This window comes from Eucalyptus grandis, chromosome 2, assembly GCF_016545825.1.
Source record: "Eucalyptus grandis isolate ANBG69807.140 chromosome 2, ASM1654582v1, whole genome shotgun sequence".
Taxonomy (NCBI): domain Eukaryota; kingdom Viridiplantae; phylum Streptophyta; class Magnoliopsida; order Myrtales; family Myrtaceae; genus Eucalyptus; species Eucalyptus grandis.
Window position 1 is genome coordinate 50,318,614 of NC_052613.1, and position 19,591 is coordinate 50,338,204.

Genomic DNA, 19,591 nt, shown 5'->3' on the forward strand with positions numbered 1-19,591 from the left:
GAGATGTACTTAGAACATTTGATACACCATAATAAGTACATTGGATAAGATGAATATAATGAATATTCATTCATGTATTCTATCCGTTCATATATTTTATAACATACATCGCATATTCGAATTTTATCAATTATATACAAACTGTTCTACGTCGGAGTTACTTGCATAGGTTAGAAGCTTGATTTCTATTGATTTATGAGATTTGTATAACGCCTTTAGATTATCAAAGGAAAAAAAAAAGAAATTTGGAACTATTAGAACAACTAAAATGAGCAAGTAGAAAAGAATATCTTCCCTCTAATACACTTTTTCCGTCACTGGTTTTGATTGAGTGACACATATTTTCCCCTCTTCTTTTTCCAATCATTGAAGAGTGAAAGCATATATTTTGTCCATATACATGTATGTAGACATTGGAGTTTTTCGGATCTGACTTTTGTCTTGTGTTTCCAAGTAAATGCTTTTGTATACCCAACATCGATATCCTTTGCTTTTTTACTTGACAGATCATTGCCAGCGCCGGGCTGTGGTAAATCTTCAAGGACAAGATATAGGGATCTTTCGACTCATCAAACCAGAGCAAATAGTCTATTCATCTCTGTTCATTGCAATTGTCTTCTTAACAGGAATTCCTTTTCAGTCTTTGATCATCTGACCACTCAACACACCATATGTGTCTCAAGGTTCTAAAGTGTCCATCTGATACTGGTTGACTGTCCGGACTCTGGACCCCAGCATCGCTTGTAAGATGCTCCAAATCTTTAGTTAGCCTCCCATCTTTGACCCCCATGAACCAGTTGTAAGAAGAGCACTTTTCATCGTTATTATACAGTTGCAACTCTGACAGCAGAAAATTTATCCCCAGCATCCATCTCCACCATGCTACAACCAGGTGACTTCTTCAACCCCTTTTCTTCCATCAACTCCGTGAAGTAATTAACTCGACTCCATCTACCATCGGAAGCAGAGAGATTGGACATGAGCACATAATAACAAGCTTCCTTAGGATGCAATTCTAGCATTCTTTTTATGGCCACCTCTCCAAGATCATGCCTTGAATAAAGTCCACAACCATGAAGGAAGGCTCCAAACAAGCTAATGTCTGGTTGCATTGGCATTTTCTCTATAAATTCCAATGCTTCCTCGAGCCTGCCAGCTCGAGATAGAAGATCGATCATGCAAGCATAATGCTTCATTGAAGGCACAAAATTGTAGTCTTGGCACATTGAGTTGAAGTATCTCCAACCTTCACCAACCAGGCCTGTGTGCCGGCATGCTGATAATATACTAGTAAAGATTATTTCAGTAGGCCTTATTTCTTCCTTCAACATGTCACTGAAAAGAGTGAGAGACCCACTACCATCCCCATGAATCCCATAACCACCGATCATTGCACTCCAAGTTACGGTGTTCTTAGAATCCATTGCATCAAAAACTCTACGGGCTGATTCCACATCCCCACATTTAGCATAGAAATTCAATAGTGCTGTTCCAACATGGACGTTGGATGATGATAAGCCCTTTTTAATGGAGTATGCATGAAGCGAGGAACCAACAGCTAGGACGGCCAGGAAAGCAGAGGCAGAGAGGACAACCACCAATGTGACAGCATCAGGAGAGAGAGATTCTGATCTCATTTGTCGAAACAATTCCAAGGCCTTATCTGCAGACCCATTCTGCACAAACCCAGAAATCAATGAGTTCCAGGCAATTACATCTTTTTCAGAGACTGAATTAAAGATGCAACAGGCATCCTCCATCCTTTGGCTCTTTGCATACATGTCAAGAAGCGCATTCTTCACAGTGCTCTCTTCTAACCCAATTTTAATTCCTAGACCATGAACAGACATGCCCACATTCGAATTGCCCAGCTGAGCACACGCAGAAAGCACACTTGCAACAGTAACAGAATTTGGCATGAGGCTCGCCCATTTCTCATTTGTAAATAACTTCAATGCCATATAAGCATGGCCACTCTGAGTGTAACCAACAATCATTGCTGTCCATGAGACAAGATCAGTGGACGAAAGCTCGTCAAATACAGTTTCAGCATCTATAATTTCACCACACTTAGCATACATATCTAGAAGAGCTGTCACCAAGAATGAATTCAGCTCTATACCATTCTTGATCAGATAACCATGAAGCCACTTCCCCTGATGCAGAGCGCCCAGCTTGGCACATGCCGTGACCAAGCTCCCCACAGTGAATTGATTGCCTCCCACCAATTCTTCTCTCATCCGATTGAACAATGCCAGTGCTTCTTCCGCACAACCATTCTGCACATACCCAACAATCATCGAAGTCCAGGAAACAACGTTCCTGTCGACATTTTCGTCAAATGCCTGGCGGGAGCACTCGACATCGCCGCACTTTGCATACATGTCCACGAGACCAGTGAACACGAAGCTATCCGGACTACCCGCCTTGACAACATGGCCATGCACTTTCCTCCCTCCATCTATATCCCGCAACTCGCTGCAGGCCTTCAACACGATCGAGAACACGACATTATCATTCTCCTTGACCGAACCCCTCATCCGCCAATAGAGCCGAACAACCTCCGGATGGCAGCCGTTCAAGGAGTACCGTCTCAGCATGACCTTCCAAGAATACAAATCCGGGTCCGGAATTCGATCGAACACCAAGCGTGCGAGCCCGACGCTCCCAAAGCCACCGTACAAACTAACCAGCTTGGTGTCGAAGGGAAGATGGCCCGTCAGGCCGCGAACGATCAGCAAGCCGTGCACTTTCTCGAGAGAACGGATGTCGTGGCAAGAACCCAGAAGCGAAAAGCAGGGGCTGGAAGAGACAGAGGGGACTGCGGATGCGATGCTGTTCTGATCAAACTGAGAACGTCCGAGGGGTCGTTGCGAGTGCCGACGAATCCACCGATTGTAAAGATTGCCCCTTTGTGGGAGAGATGCGTGAATGGATCGCATTTGCGTCTTCTTCCTTCTCTCATTTCACTGCGTCCGCGCCGCGTCTTGCTTCCGCATCCGGCGCTATTGTGTTTCCCGCCATTGCTCTGCTTCTTTCTCCTCTTCCTTTGTGGGCGGAGACGAAACGCCAGGAAGCTCGAGCCCGTAGCAAGTGTCGATGATTATGGGCCGTGGGTCTAATTTGGATGGGCCGAAGCCGACTTAAAGCCCGGCCCATTCGACTGCCGTCGTCCGAGGTAACCGTTCGAGGGGAATTTCAAAAAATCAATCAGTCACTTTTCATCCCCATATTGATTTGCTCTCTAAGGTTTTGAAAACTTATGGTTAGCATCCTCGCATTTCTCGCTCCGTTTGAAGTTGCATCTGAGATTGGACGATGCAATCGTTATTTTATTGTCGATTTTGACCCTTGAATCCATCCATTTATCCAAAACAGTAACCCACCCACCCATTGCTCAGCCCATCTCCTCTCAGCATGCACGCCTGCCACTGCCCCGCGGTCTCATCTTCTCCCTCGCCCTGTTGTGTCTACCGTCGAGATCTCTCGGAAGGTTGGTGGCTTCTAACTCCTTCGCGGGCGTCGAGCTCTAGCCCTAGATTCGTGGGCTCGAGCTCCATCACGGACGGATGGCAGCGGGGTGATTGGGGCTAGCAGACGATGTTAATTGGAGAGAGAGAGAGAGAGAGAGAGTGTGTGTGTGTGTGTGTGTGTGTGTGTGAAAGAGAGATGAAGGGAGGAAGTTGCGGCCATGTTTGGACATGTGATTCACGATTGTGAGAAAAATGGAGGTTGGTGGTGATATTGGCTGGTGACGGGAGCTCGGCAAGGCAATGATGGTCCTAGGTGTGTACGGGAATGATGGGTGGCTGTGTGCAAAGTGATGGTCCCGAGTTCCACCAATGAGTGAACCTTAGGCAATGCAATTGATCAAACATGAAAAAATTGATAAGCGATTCATGAACTTTTTAATTTGTTTAATGTGATCTATGAACTTTAACTTAATATGCAATGTCATTTTTAAAATTTTAATTTGTTCAATATAATTTATAAATATTCTATACATGTTCAATTTAACAAGATAATCCAGCGAATAAATTGAATTTATGTATATAATAATCTAGGGATAATATCATACGTTTACTAAAAGTTACATTAAATAAATTAAAAAATTTGGGACAATATTATACATTTGGCCAAAATTCAAATACCATTAATGTAATTATCCCCATTAAATAGTAACACAATGTAATGACCAATGAATCGATGACGTAACAAGTAGTAATCAACCTAGATAATAGCTTAGTTAAGTCCTAAACCAACCAGTGGAATTACTTACTAATTAGCCGAATCAATTGCCTTTTCCTTATTTCACCTTCCTTTCCATTTTGATTTAATCAATCGAGATTGTTGAAGGTTAGTTTTCGTGTCCAAATTAAAAAAACAAATCCCTCTTAGGATTTGCATGTCTTTTCTCGGAACAACGAGATAAATCATTAAATGAGCAAGTGTATATTATGCGTCCAGACCATTAATAATTACACATTTTCTCAACAAAAGTGGTGAGCCATGTCAAATTCCACGGTAAATATTTATACATGTATTATAGATTAGGAGTGTTTTAGTGCGCTTGTTAAATCAAAAATAAGGTAAGTTGATATTTTCCAGTGTATTATCTATTATCGAGAAAATTTATTTATTTTTAAATTAAGTACAGTAAATAGATATCTCTAAATACTCATTAGCAAGGCCATTGCCTGATCTGTCAGGGCGGAAAAGAACCATCGGCTCAGGAGTCCATTCAATCTCAGCCCTCCAAAGTCGAGCGGGACCCACATGGATCTTTCAGAAATGGGGTTCGCCGATAAATCCAGTGCAGGCAATCATTTCTCGTGGGGACAAAGGTGGGACTTGATGGCCATGTGATTGGCGAAAAGACAGGAAAGACTTTTATGATTTGATTCTGACTCCTTTGTCTGACCGGACCCCCCCTTTCTCTCTCTCTCTCTCTCTCTCTCTCACTCACTCCCCTCCTCTCATGTCGATAGAGATTGTCCACCAGAAGTTTACGCTGACACTGACATCGTCGTATCTGGCAGGCGCTTTTGCCTCGCCCCCCCTTCTCTTCCCCCACGCGCTCCCCCTCGCGCGTGCGAGCTCCCCGCGTTCTTTTCTTCCTTCCGTTTGCTTTCTCTAAAATAGCTTATCTGTCCGCCAAACTCTTTGGAAGATTCGACCGCAGGATCAAATTTATCCACCTCAAAGAAGACACGAAGATAGCTGTTCACGTCTTTGGTAATTTCAGATTTTATATGAACGACATTGAAAATAACCTATAGTTTGGATTTATATTTCCTCTCTGAAGTTTTTACTTAATTTCTCTTGATCTATTGACTATACAAAATTTCCCTTCCCGACCCATAAATAATTAAACATAAAAATAAAGACCCCTTCCCATGTGCATGGCTATGATAGAAAGAAGCAATGAGAATGGACCCCTTAATGTTGTATTGGCCTAACTTCAGCAAATCTCTGATTGACTCATTATATTGGGCTCTTGTCGTGTTTCCCCCACGAAAACGCTCCCAAATGTCAAATCTGAATGGTTGGAACTCGGAGTATCCAATAGAGTCAATGCGTTGATTTATCACATTGATATGGTGTCATTTATAAAATACATGCCGACTTCTCTAAGTAGATGAACTTTCTAGGCCGAGAATCTTGACCCGATTTTCACACCAACATCAATTTCTATCCACGCTCGGTAGAGAAGAAGACTCGTCTTGTCTCATTTTCTGGTGCAGAAGGAAATATTGAGGCTTGCCAAAGTGCTTAGCGACTATGAATTATGATGAAGCATCCATCGATGGAAGCTGATAGCAGTCGACATTGTTTAAATCTGGCGAGTCTGTATGGAATTGAACCCAAAACCTGCCATCACCAGCACTTGAAAGATTGTCCCGAGTCCCTGCTTGGACAGACAAAGCGAAATTTAGGATCGCAACCCCGAAACACTCCCTTCCAAACCGAAAAGTAAGAAAACAAAAGGAACATTTCTTGTTCCCGAGAGAGTCGGCACTCAAAGTACAGGAAACTCTGCAGAGGACCTGATTAAAGTGCAAAGCAATATCCACAGACATCGTGTAGTTATTCGTGAATAACTAAAGAGGTAACCCACCACAGAGGGACAATCAAGGACCCAAATTATGGGTGAAGAAATGTACAACGTTAACCCCATCGTCTCCCTAACAATAACAACCATAATTCCACAACCAGCGCTTCTCTTTTTATCCTTCATAAGCCCCGTTAAGACATCGAGCCTCGTACCAGATTATGTTGAGGGCACGTGTAATGGAGGATTGCCTGCTGGGCACCTTTGCCTCCGGGGCCGTCTTGGTGTATTCCCCCATACTGTTGGGGTTCTATCTTCGAGTCCCAGTTCAACAGTATTTTTCTGGTGCATCGTTGGACTGCATGTGGCGTCCGACGCTGCAGTAGGGGACCCACTTGCTAACCGTGGCCTCCCTCTTGAGGAAACATTTCTACCGGAGTTCCTCCTCGTTGATCCTGTATGCCACGAATAACCCATCGCTCGCATAAGCCCTCCAAAAGTTTGAAGATCTTCCGTCACCTCATGCCTCGAAAGTGAAACGAGGCCTGGAAGGATGTCCCTTTGGAAATCTCGCCGCTGCCTCCCTCGTCTAGCCTGTCCCCTTTGAGGCCGAGTTGATGCTGGGGTGACTACTACATCTTCTGCACATGGAGTCTCAGGGATCAGTGGTTTGGGAAGGTATTCATCCTCCCCCATCTCTACCTGTCTCAGCGTCATGGACTCAAAGTAATCAAGATTTTCTGATGTAGATTCTTCAACATTCTGTTCTTTACAATCTCTTGGAGCAGCTCCAGACCTGGTCCAAGAACTATGGTCTTCAAAAGAGGCAACTATACCAGCAAACCAGTCAAGGCAGTCTAGAGAAGCTTCTTCTGGTGAATCCTGAACAATGCTGTCCAAACAATTGCTGACAGCAACAGTTGAGATGGCAACTATTGCCTCTGCTGCCATTTTGCCTAGATTATCCAAAGATTGCTCGGTTTCTTTCTGAGGCAATGGTACAGATGTTTCCAGTGGCTTCCCAGGAATTTCTTCTCCCTGGAAACTATCCTCCTCGGTCTCAAGAACAGGTGGAGCTTCCAAGTCTATTTCCACAATAACCTTTCCAACGACACTTGGGACGGATGGCGTCGTGGAAGTTTCATCGTCAAGAACACAGGAGTTTAGATCAAATTCATGTTTCAAGTAAGCGTTTTTGGTACTAGATTCCTTCTCTAGGTCCAGAGTTTCCTCAGCAGCCACTTCACTCCATTCAGAAATGGGATCACAGGGCAAGTTAATATCAAACATTCTTACTTCCCTCTTATGATCTATGACTTCACACTTGGACTCCTGACTGATGGATATAGATGGAGAGGCAAGGGGAGAGAACGCATTCTTGGAAGTAGGAGGGCTTGCAAAGATAGGAAAGCCAAAAATCTTTCTATCAGGATCTTCACCTATTTCCATCCTCTTGGACTCCACTTTACACAAAGGTGAGAAAGATTCCGCGCACTGAGCAAATGTTTGGCTCGGGCCATTTCCAGCATCAACTTTGCTGCTCAGATAACTAGAAGATGACTGAACAAAACTCATCTCTCTATGATTCGAGTCTATTCCAGAATTTTTCTCCCTCTCATGAGCTGGCATAACTCTAAGCCAATGAGGTACCAGAAGAGTTTCATGCTGTGTACTCTCTCTATTTTTTATCGCCACACCCTGTGGTGATGTCGACTTGCGAAATGAACCACTTGAAAGCACCGAATTTCGCTTTATCTCTCTCTCAGAGTCCACAATCGCACAATTTGAAGTTATGTATTTCCTAGTGTTTAATTGCTCAGAGGCTACATATCTACTGGCATGGCTATGATTGCCGTGGTTGATCACTGGTATGCAAACAGATGCTTTCTCAGATCTCGAAGAAAGTTCGTAAGGGAATCCATTTTGAGTAGGCAAATTCTGATAACCTGAACTCAGACTAGCACTGCTATCAAGCCACCTGCTACCAAATGATCCATGGCTCTGAGCTGCAGGTTGAGAATCTTTCCTGGGAGTCCTATATGAATCTAAACTCGGAAGCCCTTCAACCATTGACTTCTGGCTCAAACTATTACTCAAATTGTCAGAAGAACCAGAGCACCTGAAGTTTCTTGAATCAGAAGCAAAGACCGATTCTGAATTCTTGGAACTTTCAGAAATTACTAGTCCACATTTTGTCCTCTCTCTGCTGTGTCCTATCATGGCTTGATCTGTCAAAAGATATGCTGGACTATTGCAACTTTTCTTGAATGAAGATTGCACTGGCTGGGATGACGAGCAAAACTTCTCCCACTGGAGGGTCTGAGAAACAGGTTGAAGGTCAACCTTGTCCTGCCCTGTGCACAGAGAGAGAGAGAGAGAGAGAGATCAATTGAAGGTGTAAGGTCTAAATTCATCTATGTGGAAGTCATAATATTGATCTATATCCAACTTAAGCAATTTAATCCAAGTTCGAGAACAACTCAACCCAACATTTACCTTGTTTAAGAACATGGAAGGACAGCCCTCCATCATTCTTGATGTTGACATGTGCATTTGAACTTCCACTGCTACTTTGACAAATGGAGTTTGGAGCCTTTTGATCAAGAAAACCTAGAATCTTTGGCTTCGCTTTCATAAAAAACTCCTGGCTGCGCATTTCCCTTTCAGAGAAGAAATGGCCTGCATGAGCAAAAGATGCAGAAGCATCCATGTCTTCAACCTGTATAGGTTCATTCAGGTCAGCCACATTTCGACTGTTTATGTGTAAATCTGATCTGGCGGAATCTGTGTAGTTGCCAGCATATCCACCATGAGATAAGCTTACAGAACTCCCAGCAACAATCCTAGAACCTTGACAAGGAATATCACTAGACAATGATCCATTTTCATTCTCGATCTGCTCTAATTCTTCATCGTCAATGTATTGATCAGCCGGAAGTTGCAAATCAAACATTTTTCTTCTGACCTTTGAAGGTCTACACTCCAACACCTCTTTCAATTTCAAAGCACTTCCATGTTGACGCACAAAAGAAGATCCTTGTGTGCTATTTCCTTCTGGAGAATTCAAAGGAATGCCTTTAGTATCTGAAATAGATGGCCCATAACATGAACTCGCACCAGGCAAGCTGGAAAAATGCCATTTCTGAGCATCTTCAGATGTTAATCGAAATGGCAAAGGGCTTGATTCTGTATCCGGAGCTATCCGACCTATATGCAGTCCCTTCCTTTTGATTTCATCCTTGAGACCCCTTTGGACTCTGCACAACCGATGAAGCTCGTATACCTGGATGATGCAAGAAATAGTGGAATTAAACATATACAAACAAAAACACTGCAATTTGCAGCACACAAAATACCCAACATCAAACACAAAATGACACTTAAAAAGATAGGATTACCACATTTCGAGCCATAAACATTCGATCAGGGCTAAGAACATTGAGCATTTTTCAAATCAAATAACAAATGAAACGAGGGTATACCTGATTCTTGAACACAGCCTCATGCTCAATTATTGTTTGCTTGACAACATCTTTATCAGACCCCGTGAATTCATCTGCAGCAGGTCTTGACCAAAAACCATTGTACAACTGCTTGCTTAATAATGCCTTATCTTGATGATAGTGAGGCCAATTACAGATGTAGTAATCTTCGTTTAGATCTCTCATTGGATAGTACCCTGCTGGATGCCTCTTGTACTGCACTTCTGCGGTCACCCCTGACAGTTGATTGAAAGTTATTTCAGAAATCATTTCAAAGACCTCCTAATGATGAAAATCATAACAACAATAATTATCTTCCTGTCATTATAAGTACCACCAAAAGGGCAAAGAATGTGGGAAAATACAAACTCCCAACTAATTGCTCTAGCTATGAAGAAAAGAAAACTTAGACTTTCTAACACCACTGAATTGGGCTTTTAGTTCATAATTCAGAACTTCTTCTGCATGAAGACTTCAATCCCAAAGAAAAATGAGAATGCAAGAAGGCATTAATGCACGAGAAAAATGGATATGCGAAAGAAGCAGCTACAAGCTACTTATGGAAAGGAATACAAAATAAACCCCACATTTTAACATGCCTCGCCTTGCTAGTACTTCAGTTGTTCTATTATATAATTACTGGGTCTACATAACCCATTCCATAAAGAATTAATAGTTTTACAACAGATGCTCTGCACCTACTTCTCCTTTGATGGAAAGTATACATAAGTCATCAACACAAGAAGATAATATCTATCCAAAAAAATTTGGACAACATGGAAAGACATTATTTATCACATCCAAGAGAGCAGACCTACATATACTCCAATTAGTCGTGCTGCGTGGCGAGTTAACTTTTATGAAGCACGGGTAGAATAAAGTCAAATCCACTTACCCTCGGACTGAAACCATGCTTCCATGAACTTTAACCATCGCCTTTCACAATGAGATGCACATTCATAGACCATCAAATAACAATTTAAGCTCTTTATCCTCCATCCCTCCCCTCTCTCTTTCTCGCACCCCTCAGTCTTTACTTTTCTCTCGATAACTCACACAGATGGTAAGGGAAGTGAACCCGCAAACAGTCGCTCAGCGTCATTCACTCATGAACTCGAGTTGCCATTAGAGGACCACAATCATTGTGATCAAACAAGCTGCGGATTTCTTCAGCTTTATCACGCCAAATTCACTAGACACGGGACGCAGTGGAGAATACAAAAAATCAAGCGATTTCGACCGTCTCCACTACATCTCTACGGTAAGCAACGGAGGCTCTGGACTCCAGACGAGGAGGCAATGGCCACCGACGTCGCTCCCAGATGTAACGACTCAACATCCTCAAAATCACAGATATTACGCCGGACACGAGGGCGAACGATCCTAATCAGACTCAATCGACGTAACAATCAGACGAACGTCGCAGGAGACATATCAAAAAGGGACAAAATAGCTAAACATCATCGAGGGGCGCTCACCTGAGATCGACATCCTCCAATCACCTCACCTCCCAGAAAACCACTCCGGCGAGCTCGATCACCACCGGACATCGACCCCGCCCTACGCCGACCGGAATTCCGAGCTCCTCCAGCTCACGAGCAACGGCATCGAAGAATCAATCGCTACAGGGGGAAATAAAAGAAAAAAGAAAAAAGAAAAAAGAAAAGCCGAGAAGGCGGAAAGGCCAAGGTCGTCACTACTGCTGCCGCTGCCGCTGCTGCTGCTAGCGCAGCTCCATGAGAACGAGGTCTAGATCCTCGTCGCGGCGTGCGGAGGGAGGAAGGCGATTGCGATCTCCTGGGCCACTCTCTTCTCTTCTCTCTCTCTCTCTCTCTGTGTCTCCTCTTCGAGGAGAGAAAGTGCAGAGACCTTGTCCTTTTAGAGAGAGAAAGAAAGAGAGAGAGATCTTCACACAAATGAATGAAAGCTTCTACGAACAGTGACGTGAAATTTGTCAACATCCGGTCTCTTTTTATTCTCCCTGCTTTGCTTTTCTTCACTTCTCTCTCTCCCTCTATAGCCCCAGTTCTCCTATTTTTATTTTATTTATTAATGTTGTTGGATTCGTTCCTCCTTCTGTTTTTTTTTTCTTTTTTTTTTAATATTTATTTCCCCGATATAATATGTGGAGTGCAAATATTTCAGGTATTTCGCGAGGAAAATTAATGGAAATGGGGGCATTTTCTAGGCTCGACTTCTCACCTACCGGGGTGATTGGTTTTCGGGCGGAGACTAATCTTTTCCAGAGTAATATTTTTATAGGAGTCAAACTGGTGAAGGTGATTTTGGAGTTCTTTAACGAGTCCGAGCCATCGCAATTTGAATGTCGGACCGCAATGACCTAGCTTCAAAGGAAAACAGTTTTAGTTCTGCAGAGATGGTGATGGAATTTACTAATCGATGCGTTCGCAAACAGTTTGAGAATAGATACAACTTCCATTTTGTGTGAACGAGCCGTGAAGCTATCGTGGATAATAAGTTTATTATAACCTTTAGGACTTTGCATTTGAGCAAAATTTCTTGACTTGAGGTGTGACTCCCGAAACAGGCGGTGCCCAACCAAAATAGCATTATCGCAGAATTGCTGGCCTCGAGTAAGGCAACTTGAGGCTCTGATGAGTGGTCAACTCGAGGTGGCGAGACCCAGCGAGGCGATGCCGGCGTCTCGCAACCCCGCCTCCGATGATCAGGCTACACCACCTCCCTCTCTCTCTCTCTCTCTCTATATGGCCGTCGCTTTCGACGAACAGGAGAGGAAGATGTAAGGGCACATTCGAAACGCATGTTTAGTCAATAGGGCTATAGTGGAAAAACAAGATACTCGGTCGGTCATCAAAACCGCTGAAAAAGGCAGGGGGATAGCGTGTTGGCGTGAGTTTGGAGCATTTTCAAGACAGCTTTCGAGTCGTGATTTCTTAAAACTAACTTTTACCAGACGCCCGAAACTTTTGATTGGCAGATCTTTAGATGCCCCTGACCTGCCTTGGAAAATCATTCCCAATCGCCCACTTAAACGATATTCTAAACATCTTTACGAAAAGCCGGTATTATATTAAACAAATGGTTTTTTTATTTTTTTATTTTTTTATTTGGGGGGGTAAAGCAGCAGTGGGGTCCGAGGAGGAGTGTTGGAAAGAGGATTTGAGGATTGGGGAGAGATGTGTGACCTTTTGTCCGGAAGGGGTCTATTCGCGAGAATGGGATCCCTAAAGATGTCGAGTTCGCCTCCCATTGGCTGATCACCATAATAATATTAATAATTTTCTTATTATTGTTATTGTTAAATAATGCCCACCACGTGTCTGCTTTTATGCAGACAAAATGCTCTCTCCATTTTTATAAGATGGCGCCAGGTCACTTGGAATGTTTAACGCTTGATAATCACCCTCCAACTCCCATCAGGCCCAAAAAAATCAAAAAATTAATTATGATGTTATTCACGAGTGCTCCCCTAATACGCTTTATGGATAGCTAATGAAGAACTATTTCGCTTGTAAAGTATCGATTGTATATGTGGAGGAGACAATTTCTTTTTCAATAAAATCATTTTAAGTAATATGAAAATTTTACTTTTGATATATGGAATCGTGCTCCCCTTTTTTTTTTTTTCCATTCGAGTATTTATAATTTGTTTTGGTCCTCTTGAACTTTTGTAACTTGTTTTTAGTTGATTCGCTCAGATTTCAAATCGGCTTAAATTAGAGCCGACATGTCTGTTGGAATCCATACTAACTCATATACTTTTCTTTTTTTTTCATTATTGTTATTAAGTATGCTTGACTTTCGGAGAGTGCATTCATTTGCTTAACCCACAAGGTTTTCCTAAAAGGCCAGACATTATACTCAAAGCGCTAAAGAACTAAAAAAAAAAAAAAATTCAATTTAGGCACCAGCTTTTTTTAGTGATGTATACAACTCACACTTTGAAAATCAAGGAAGGAGAAAAGTTGCGAGCCTTGTGGCCCACAGATTATATTTGGAAATTCTCTTGGAAACGCTTTAATAAAGTACGGACTTGTGTATTTCTAATAACACTCTTGATATCAATAAAAAAAGAATTGAGAGATTAATTGCAAAAACTGTCCTTAACTTTGCTCTTCATATCAAATTACCCCTCAAAATTTCACAACCTACATTTTACATTTTCCCAACCTAAAAGGACTTATCTGTCCTCATGCAAACTTGAAATTTAATCTTAGAAGGGGAAATCCGATATTGAGGACGGGGTAACCTGCAAAAAATTAGGTTGGTAATTCTAAGTCTCAAACTGCACAGATGACATCCGACACGGGGAATAAAGTCGCGGACGGTACTTGTAATTTTCTCAAAAGAGCACAATCATTAGTCTTCTCTTGATGTCTTGGCTCATGTGTGCCTTTTTCCTTGAGCGATTTCTTTTTTATTTATTTTATTTTGTGGCCAATTCCCAGCCATGCTTGGCGACTGGATGCACTCCGCATTAAGATGCCACGTCATCTGAATGCAAAACCTTTAGGGTTAGTTTAATAAATTCGAAAAAAGAAAAATCTCAAGAATATATACCGGTGCTGAATATAAAGTATCGAAAGTTTTAAAGTGCTAGATAAGGAGAGAAAAGTTGCGTGATGATAGATAAAAAAGAATCGAATAATAGATACGGTCAATTTGTCACCCAGATGAATTCGTGGACATCATGGATTAGTTTCTTCTGCAACATAAGCAGTGATATAATATTCCCCAGTTATCAGATGCACTTAATAACGACTTTAAAGTGATGAAAAATGTCAATTTTATAGCACTTGATGTGACTATGAAACCCGCATTCCGATGGGCGGGACTTGAATGAACATGGCGTAGGATCCGGAGCAAAAGTTAATTGGAATTCTACTATGTAAAAGACCACAGAAATCGAAGCCCAGGGTGTCCGGCCCCCGTCATTATCAGCCTCTTCGGAAGAAAAAATTGAGTGGACGGATGGCGTGGCAGCTTGCCGGCTCAGCAAATATCCAATAATTGCGCAAGAACTCGCGTGGAGGTTAGGAAAAAAAGGGGGAAAAAAATAAGAAGAAGAAAGAAAAGTGGGTTCATGGGAATTTTGAGGGCGTGGGATCTATTCTCAGCATGGTATTTATTCTTATGAAATGGACAGTTTTCGTGCGTTTGGGTCTTTCATCACTAGGCTCCATCAATCATCAAAAGGAGGTACCGATGTTATGTGAGATTGGACCTTATGAAAAGATAGATTATTATAATTGGGTCCATCCATATAAGAAAGTATAATAAGTGGGCCTGCACTATTTTTATGAACTTGCGTATCAAGATTCTGATATGCCCTCGTATATGCTTCTTAGATTCATGTATCCAACTTCTTGAGTTTATGTTTCCCTTCAAATTATCATAAGACACTCGTCTCAATACGAAACAAGTTAAAAAGGAAAGGATGGAAATTTGAAGTTACTGAGCAATTACCCTATGAATTGTTTATTTTTAGGTGGAACATTGGATTGGCTTTGACATTTAATTGGAGACGCGTCTAGTGCTTGCAAAAGAACTAGTATCCTCCATAGAAAGAGTGTATATTCATCTTTGCAATTTGGAAGTGCGCCATACTTTGATCCACCCAAATGAACGTCTCTTTAGACATAACAACTCCACTTCTTCTTTTTTTCGAGAAATATACTTTATACATCATAGCAACGTAAATAGAGTCAGTTAATCAAATATTTTTGAGGAATTAACAAAGAAATTTGAAACCCCCTCCCGCCCAAAAAAAAAAAAAAAAAAAAAAAGACAAAGAAAAAAGAAAAATTATAATTAACAGACATTGATTCTCGAAGTTCATTCTTAACCCTTTCCTTCCTCGTCCTCCATGAATTTCCTGGCCTTTCCGTACACCTTCTCCAGAAACCCCCTAAACCTCACCAAATCCAACCTCACATTCTGCTCCTTCAAGTACACGTTCATCACCTTCGCCGACCAACCCCCGCCGCCCTTGGCCGCCGCCGGGTCCCTCAGCAGCACGTTGTCCCTCCCGTACTTCTCCACCAGGCTGCTCTCCTCCGGCGCGATCCCGTACTCCACGTAGCTCAGCCCCATGGCCCGCGCCGGCTCCTCGAAGCACGCGCGCGCCACCCAGTCCCCTCCGATCGGCACCACCTGCCCCAGCACCGCTCCCGGCCGGAGGAACAGCGCGTGCGTGAGCGCCGCCCCGTGCACGCCGACCAGCGCGTGGCTGGAGTTGATCAGCTCGTACGCCTTCCGCAGCGGCGTGCTCCGGTTCGGCTCGAAGACGGCCACCTCGAAGCCGATCGCCCTCGCCAGGTCCTCGACTTCCTTCTGGTTCAGGATCACTCGCCCGACGCCTCCGGTCCTGGCGGTGATCACGAGCCGCGGCCTCCGCGCCGGAGGCCGAGGAGCGGCCCCGGGGCGGTTGCGCCGGTACGCCTCATCCAGGAATCGGCGGAAATGCAAGAAGCTTCTGGAATTAGGAGTCAATTTAGGGTTTATCGTCATGAATCCGTGAGAGATCAACCCGACCGAAGCGGAAGGGAAGCAATGCGAGGCGTTGGCGCGGTCGACGTATACGACGGGACGATCGCTGAGAGCTCGGAGCAAGTCCTCATACTTGTGCATCCACTGATCGCTGGCCCCGTCGATCACGAGGACGAAATCTCGGCCGGGGAAGACGGTGTTGGCGGTGACGTAGAGGGGGACGAGGCCGTCGCCGAACTGGTGGAAGAAGTTGCCGGCGTAGCCGCCGACGCTGATCGCGAGGGCAGGGGCGTCGTGCTCGACGTCGCACCGGAGGCCCTCCGGGGGCCCGGCGGAGGCGAGGGTGAACTCTTTGATCTTGGACATGGTGGAGTTCTCCCATTTGCGCGGGTGGGGGCGGATCTTCTCCGGCGAGAGGCGGCCGGCGGTGGGGCGGAGGAGGAAGAAGGTGGCGGTGCGTGGGTGGAGGAGGGTGGGGCGGTTGACGGCGCAGGTGTCGTACGCGTGGTGAGACCGGTCGCAGGTGATTGCTGCCGCTGCTGATACTTCTCTAGATTCAGGAGGGGATTGCGATCGGCTGTTGAGTGGGACCCGCGTAATCTCTCGCTGCAACAGCCATTTCGTACCTACAGGGAGCAGAAGAACAGTCAGACAACGGTCCAACGGAACGTGGAGTGGAGTCAAACATTTCATGATAAAAAAAAATAATAATACTTTCTAAAAAAATTTCAAAAAAAAAAATTATTTCATTTTCAAATAAGAAAATTTATTTTCTTAATTTTAAGCGTATATAATTTCTCTGACTATAAATGATTTTTATTAACTGATCACTTTTAATAAATTAGACGCACGGAAAGTTTCGAAAACTAATTCATGAAAAAAATTCACTCAAATAAATACATCATTTAGGTAAAGATAAGAAATAAAACAAACACATTCTAAGATAAGAGAGAGCCAAACATAAGCACGCAAGCGGGTTCTACGTTTGCTTCTAGTTAATCGATTTGTTTTATTCGAGAGTGCTGACTCGATGATTATGTAGAGGAAGATTAAGTTCGCGATGCAGTCCTGCAGACGGTCGACTGATCAAAACTTCGCTTCCCTCCATGCGATTGATCATTGTGTTAGTTGAAAACGTCAACTGTCTTTATGAATATACAAATCAGAAACCAGACGGCAAGCAACGAGTACAGACTGTGTTTGTCACGATCGAATCTACTGGAAACGAACAAAAATTGGCAATCCTTTTCCTACTTTTTTACAATCACGGCGGCTGTTGACCGTGTTCCCTTCGATTAAATCAATTTAAAACATGTGCAGCACATATTGATTTTGCCAATTACTCAATGGTCAATACTTTGACTTGTAGCTGAGAATTTGAAGACGGTTCCACGAATATACCACGGACGTAATAATTAATGGTAGATAGCTCGCACTTAGTGTTCACAACCCTTCTTGGGTTGGAATGGTAAGCTAGGTGCTAATGTCACGGGCCGGCTTGGAGATAGCGATGGTGTGGCACTTAGGCTCTGAATGACTCGTTTGCCTCTCGTTGGAACTGCATAAGCTATTTTGCATAAGCTATTTTGCGACGGTGTGGCACTTAGGTTCTGAATGACTCGTTTCTCTTGGCAATCGATCAGTCTCTCACTTGGTCTATTTTGGATCATAGAGAGAAACTTTAAAGAGGAGTATTCTAGAGAGGATGCTCCCCTTTTTGCTCTTCTTGAGTTGAATTCATGGATATTGCAATATAGGGGGCGAGGGAACCCCTATAGTGACACGAACCCCTCTAATTATAATTGCAGGACTCCTTCCAATCAAATGGTAGAGATCTAATCTCCTATCCTGCCATCTACTTCATTAATTGCACGAATTCCCTGGAAAATAATGATGTAGCCACCTTCTCAACCTATCGTGCTTTTAAAACCTTTGATCCATGACACTAGGACCTTTCTTATTGAGAAACGAAAGGTCATCTCAAGTTCGATCGTCACTGTGGTAAATACCTTAAGACCATCCCTAAAATCACGGCCCCTTATGACTTTAGAATAACCCTGCGTGATCGGGGCGAGAAGATTGCGGCATCCCATGTGGAATAGCCGGTTGTCAACAGACCTTAGAGACCTCAATGAATTCAAAGGAAGATATGCGATGACCCCGGACCACGCGCATGAAACACATTGCCGTTTACTTTGTGGAGGACATCTACAGCCAGCTTCCGCGACATCGACAAGTAAACTCATTTATTTCTGGTCCATGCAATCTGCCAAAGAATCGAGCAATTTCGGCAACTGACTATGGCAAGACCCAATCAATGGTCCTGAAAAGCTAACGTGAGCATAAACCACAAGCTGCTCTCTATGATGCAGCCGGAAAACGTAGGAAATAAAATTTCTGGGAGAACTTCGAAATCTCAGCTGCAGAATGTCCAGAAAAAACGTAGAGATTTTCTTCCCGTTTTGGGGTGGCGTTCGCTCTAAATAAGCTTTCACCAATTCGAGCAAAGCACACCATTGTAGAGGAGTGGAGTGAACTCAACAAGAAGCATACAAAAGTCCCCCTAGGAAATTCTTTTTACTTGCCATGCACTAATTGCCGGCTACTGATTATCTAGAATCAGTACCCGTATCCGAGAAGTAAAGTCCTCCAAAAGAAAACTAAAGCAGCCATGGAGAGAGAGAGAGAGAGAGAGATCTGAAGAGGGCTGTAGCATTAACGCATACCTTGACCGTTCTTGTTGAGGGATCGTGGAGGAGAAGTAACGCTCAGCCTGGATAAGGTCGAGACATTGATGCGAAGCACCAGGAGCGCTACGAGGAAAACAAGGCCTACCAGCACCACCCGAGCCCCTTGGCTCCTCTTCCTCATTGCACCCCACGCGATTATTTCGCTCCAAGGAGAGACCCCAAAGAAACAAGGCGTGATGATTCGCAACCACCTCTGCCTTAATGACAGAAGCCGCACCCGCACGCACGCACGAGGGAGAGATCAGGGGAAAACGCTCGCAACGTTTGGTTGTGAAAAAGCAGCTCTTTGGTTGTGGAGGCCTCGCCGTGTGTCAACGACCCATCAAGTTTCTTGACAAAACTCTCAAGAGAAACGCATGCTGGAGAGAGAGAGAGAGAGAGAGAGAGAGAGAGAGAGTAGGGACGTAGGGGGGGTAGAGAGAGGCGAGGCTTATACGTTAAGGATCAGCTAGGGACAGCGGGCTTTAACGGCGAAGACTCGCACAGGTGTCAAAGAAGGCCGAAAAAGAGAAGAAAACATTATAGGCATCTGTTCTTCTGAGTAGGTAGATACAAGCGGCAGAAATAATGATTCAACACACATGTCGTTTCAGGAATCGGAAAAGGAAAAGAGAGAAACAAATCACCCGGAGATCATATATCGACCTCCCTTAAAAGGACACTGCACCAGCGAACTATATAACCGAAGTCAAACGCAGGGAGTTGATCTTGGTGCGTGCCATGGTATCTTGCGGTGCTTGCTGTGGAGCAGCTCCTCACGTCGGGGTGTCGCTCGTTGGTCGTAGGTGGAGAGACACCGCCGGCTCGTGTCCTGAGATTCTTTGGACGGCACAAGA

The 19,591-nt window shown here is 43.8% G+C and overlaps 3 protein-coding genes across 5 annotated transcripts; all 3 read right to left on the bottom strand.

The window, feature by feature from the left end:
* Nucleotides 1-252: 252 nt before the first annotated feature.
* Nucleotides 253-3,042, bottom strand: LOC104433412 (pentatricopeptide repeat-containing protein At2g03380, mitochondrial). Its single transcript, XM_010046151.3, has one exon. The coding sequence runs from the start codon at nucleotides 2,940-2,942 to the stop codon at nucleotides 825-827; it is 2,118 nt and encodes a 705-aa protein (XP_010044453.2). The 5' UTR covers nucleotides 2,943-3,042; the 3' UTR covers nucleotides 253-824.
* A 2,488-nt stretch (nucleotides 3,043-5,530) lies between these two features.
* Nucleotides 5,531-11,479, bottom strand: LOC104433413 (hypothetical protein). 3 transcript variants are annotated; one of them, XM_039306133.1, is made up of 5 exons: nucleotides 11,013-11,479; nucleotides 9,535-9,777; nucleotides 8,549-9,335; nucleotides 6,268-8,406; nucleotides 5,531-5,908 (listed from the first exon to the last, which is right to left on the bottom strand). In XM_039306133.1, the coding sequence occupies exons 1-4, from the start codon at nucleotides 11,082-11,084 to the stop codon at nucleotides 6,272-6,274; spliced, it is 3,237 nt and encodes a 1,078-aa protein (XP_039162067.1). In that variant the 5' UTR covers nucleotides 11,085-11,479; the 3' UTR covers nucleotides 5,531-5,908; nucleotides 6,268-6,271. The 3 variants fall into 3 exon arrangements, with proteins under 3 accessions (XP_039162067.1, XP_010044454.1, XP_039162066.1); XM_010046152.3 differs by lacking the exon at nucleotides 5,531-5,908 and having other exon boundaries at nucleotides 5,975-8,406; nucleotides 9,535-9,770; nucleotides 11,013-11,478; XM_039306132.1 differs by lacking the exon at nucleotides 5,531-5,908 and having other exon boundaries at nucleotides 5,975-8,406; nucleotides 11,013-11,478.
* A 3,793-nt stretch (nucleotides 11,480-15,272) lies between these two features.
* Nucleotides 15,273-19,239, bottom strand: LOC104433414 (alpha-1,3-arabinosyltransferase XAT3). The gene is made up of 2 exons (XM_010046154.3): nucleotides 18,732-19,239; nucleotides 15,273-16,631 (listed from the first exon to the last, which is right to left on the bottom strand). The coding sequence occupies exons 1-2, from the start codon at nucleotides 18,874-18,876 to the stop codon at nucleotides 15,358-15,360; spliced, it is 1,419 nt and encodes a 472-aa protein (XP_010044456.1). The 5' UTR covers nucleotides 18,877-19,239; the 3' UTR covers nucleotides 15,273-15,357.
* Between the last annotated feature and the right edge of the window lie 352 nt (nucleotides 19,240-19,591).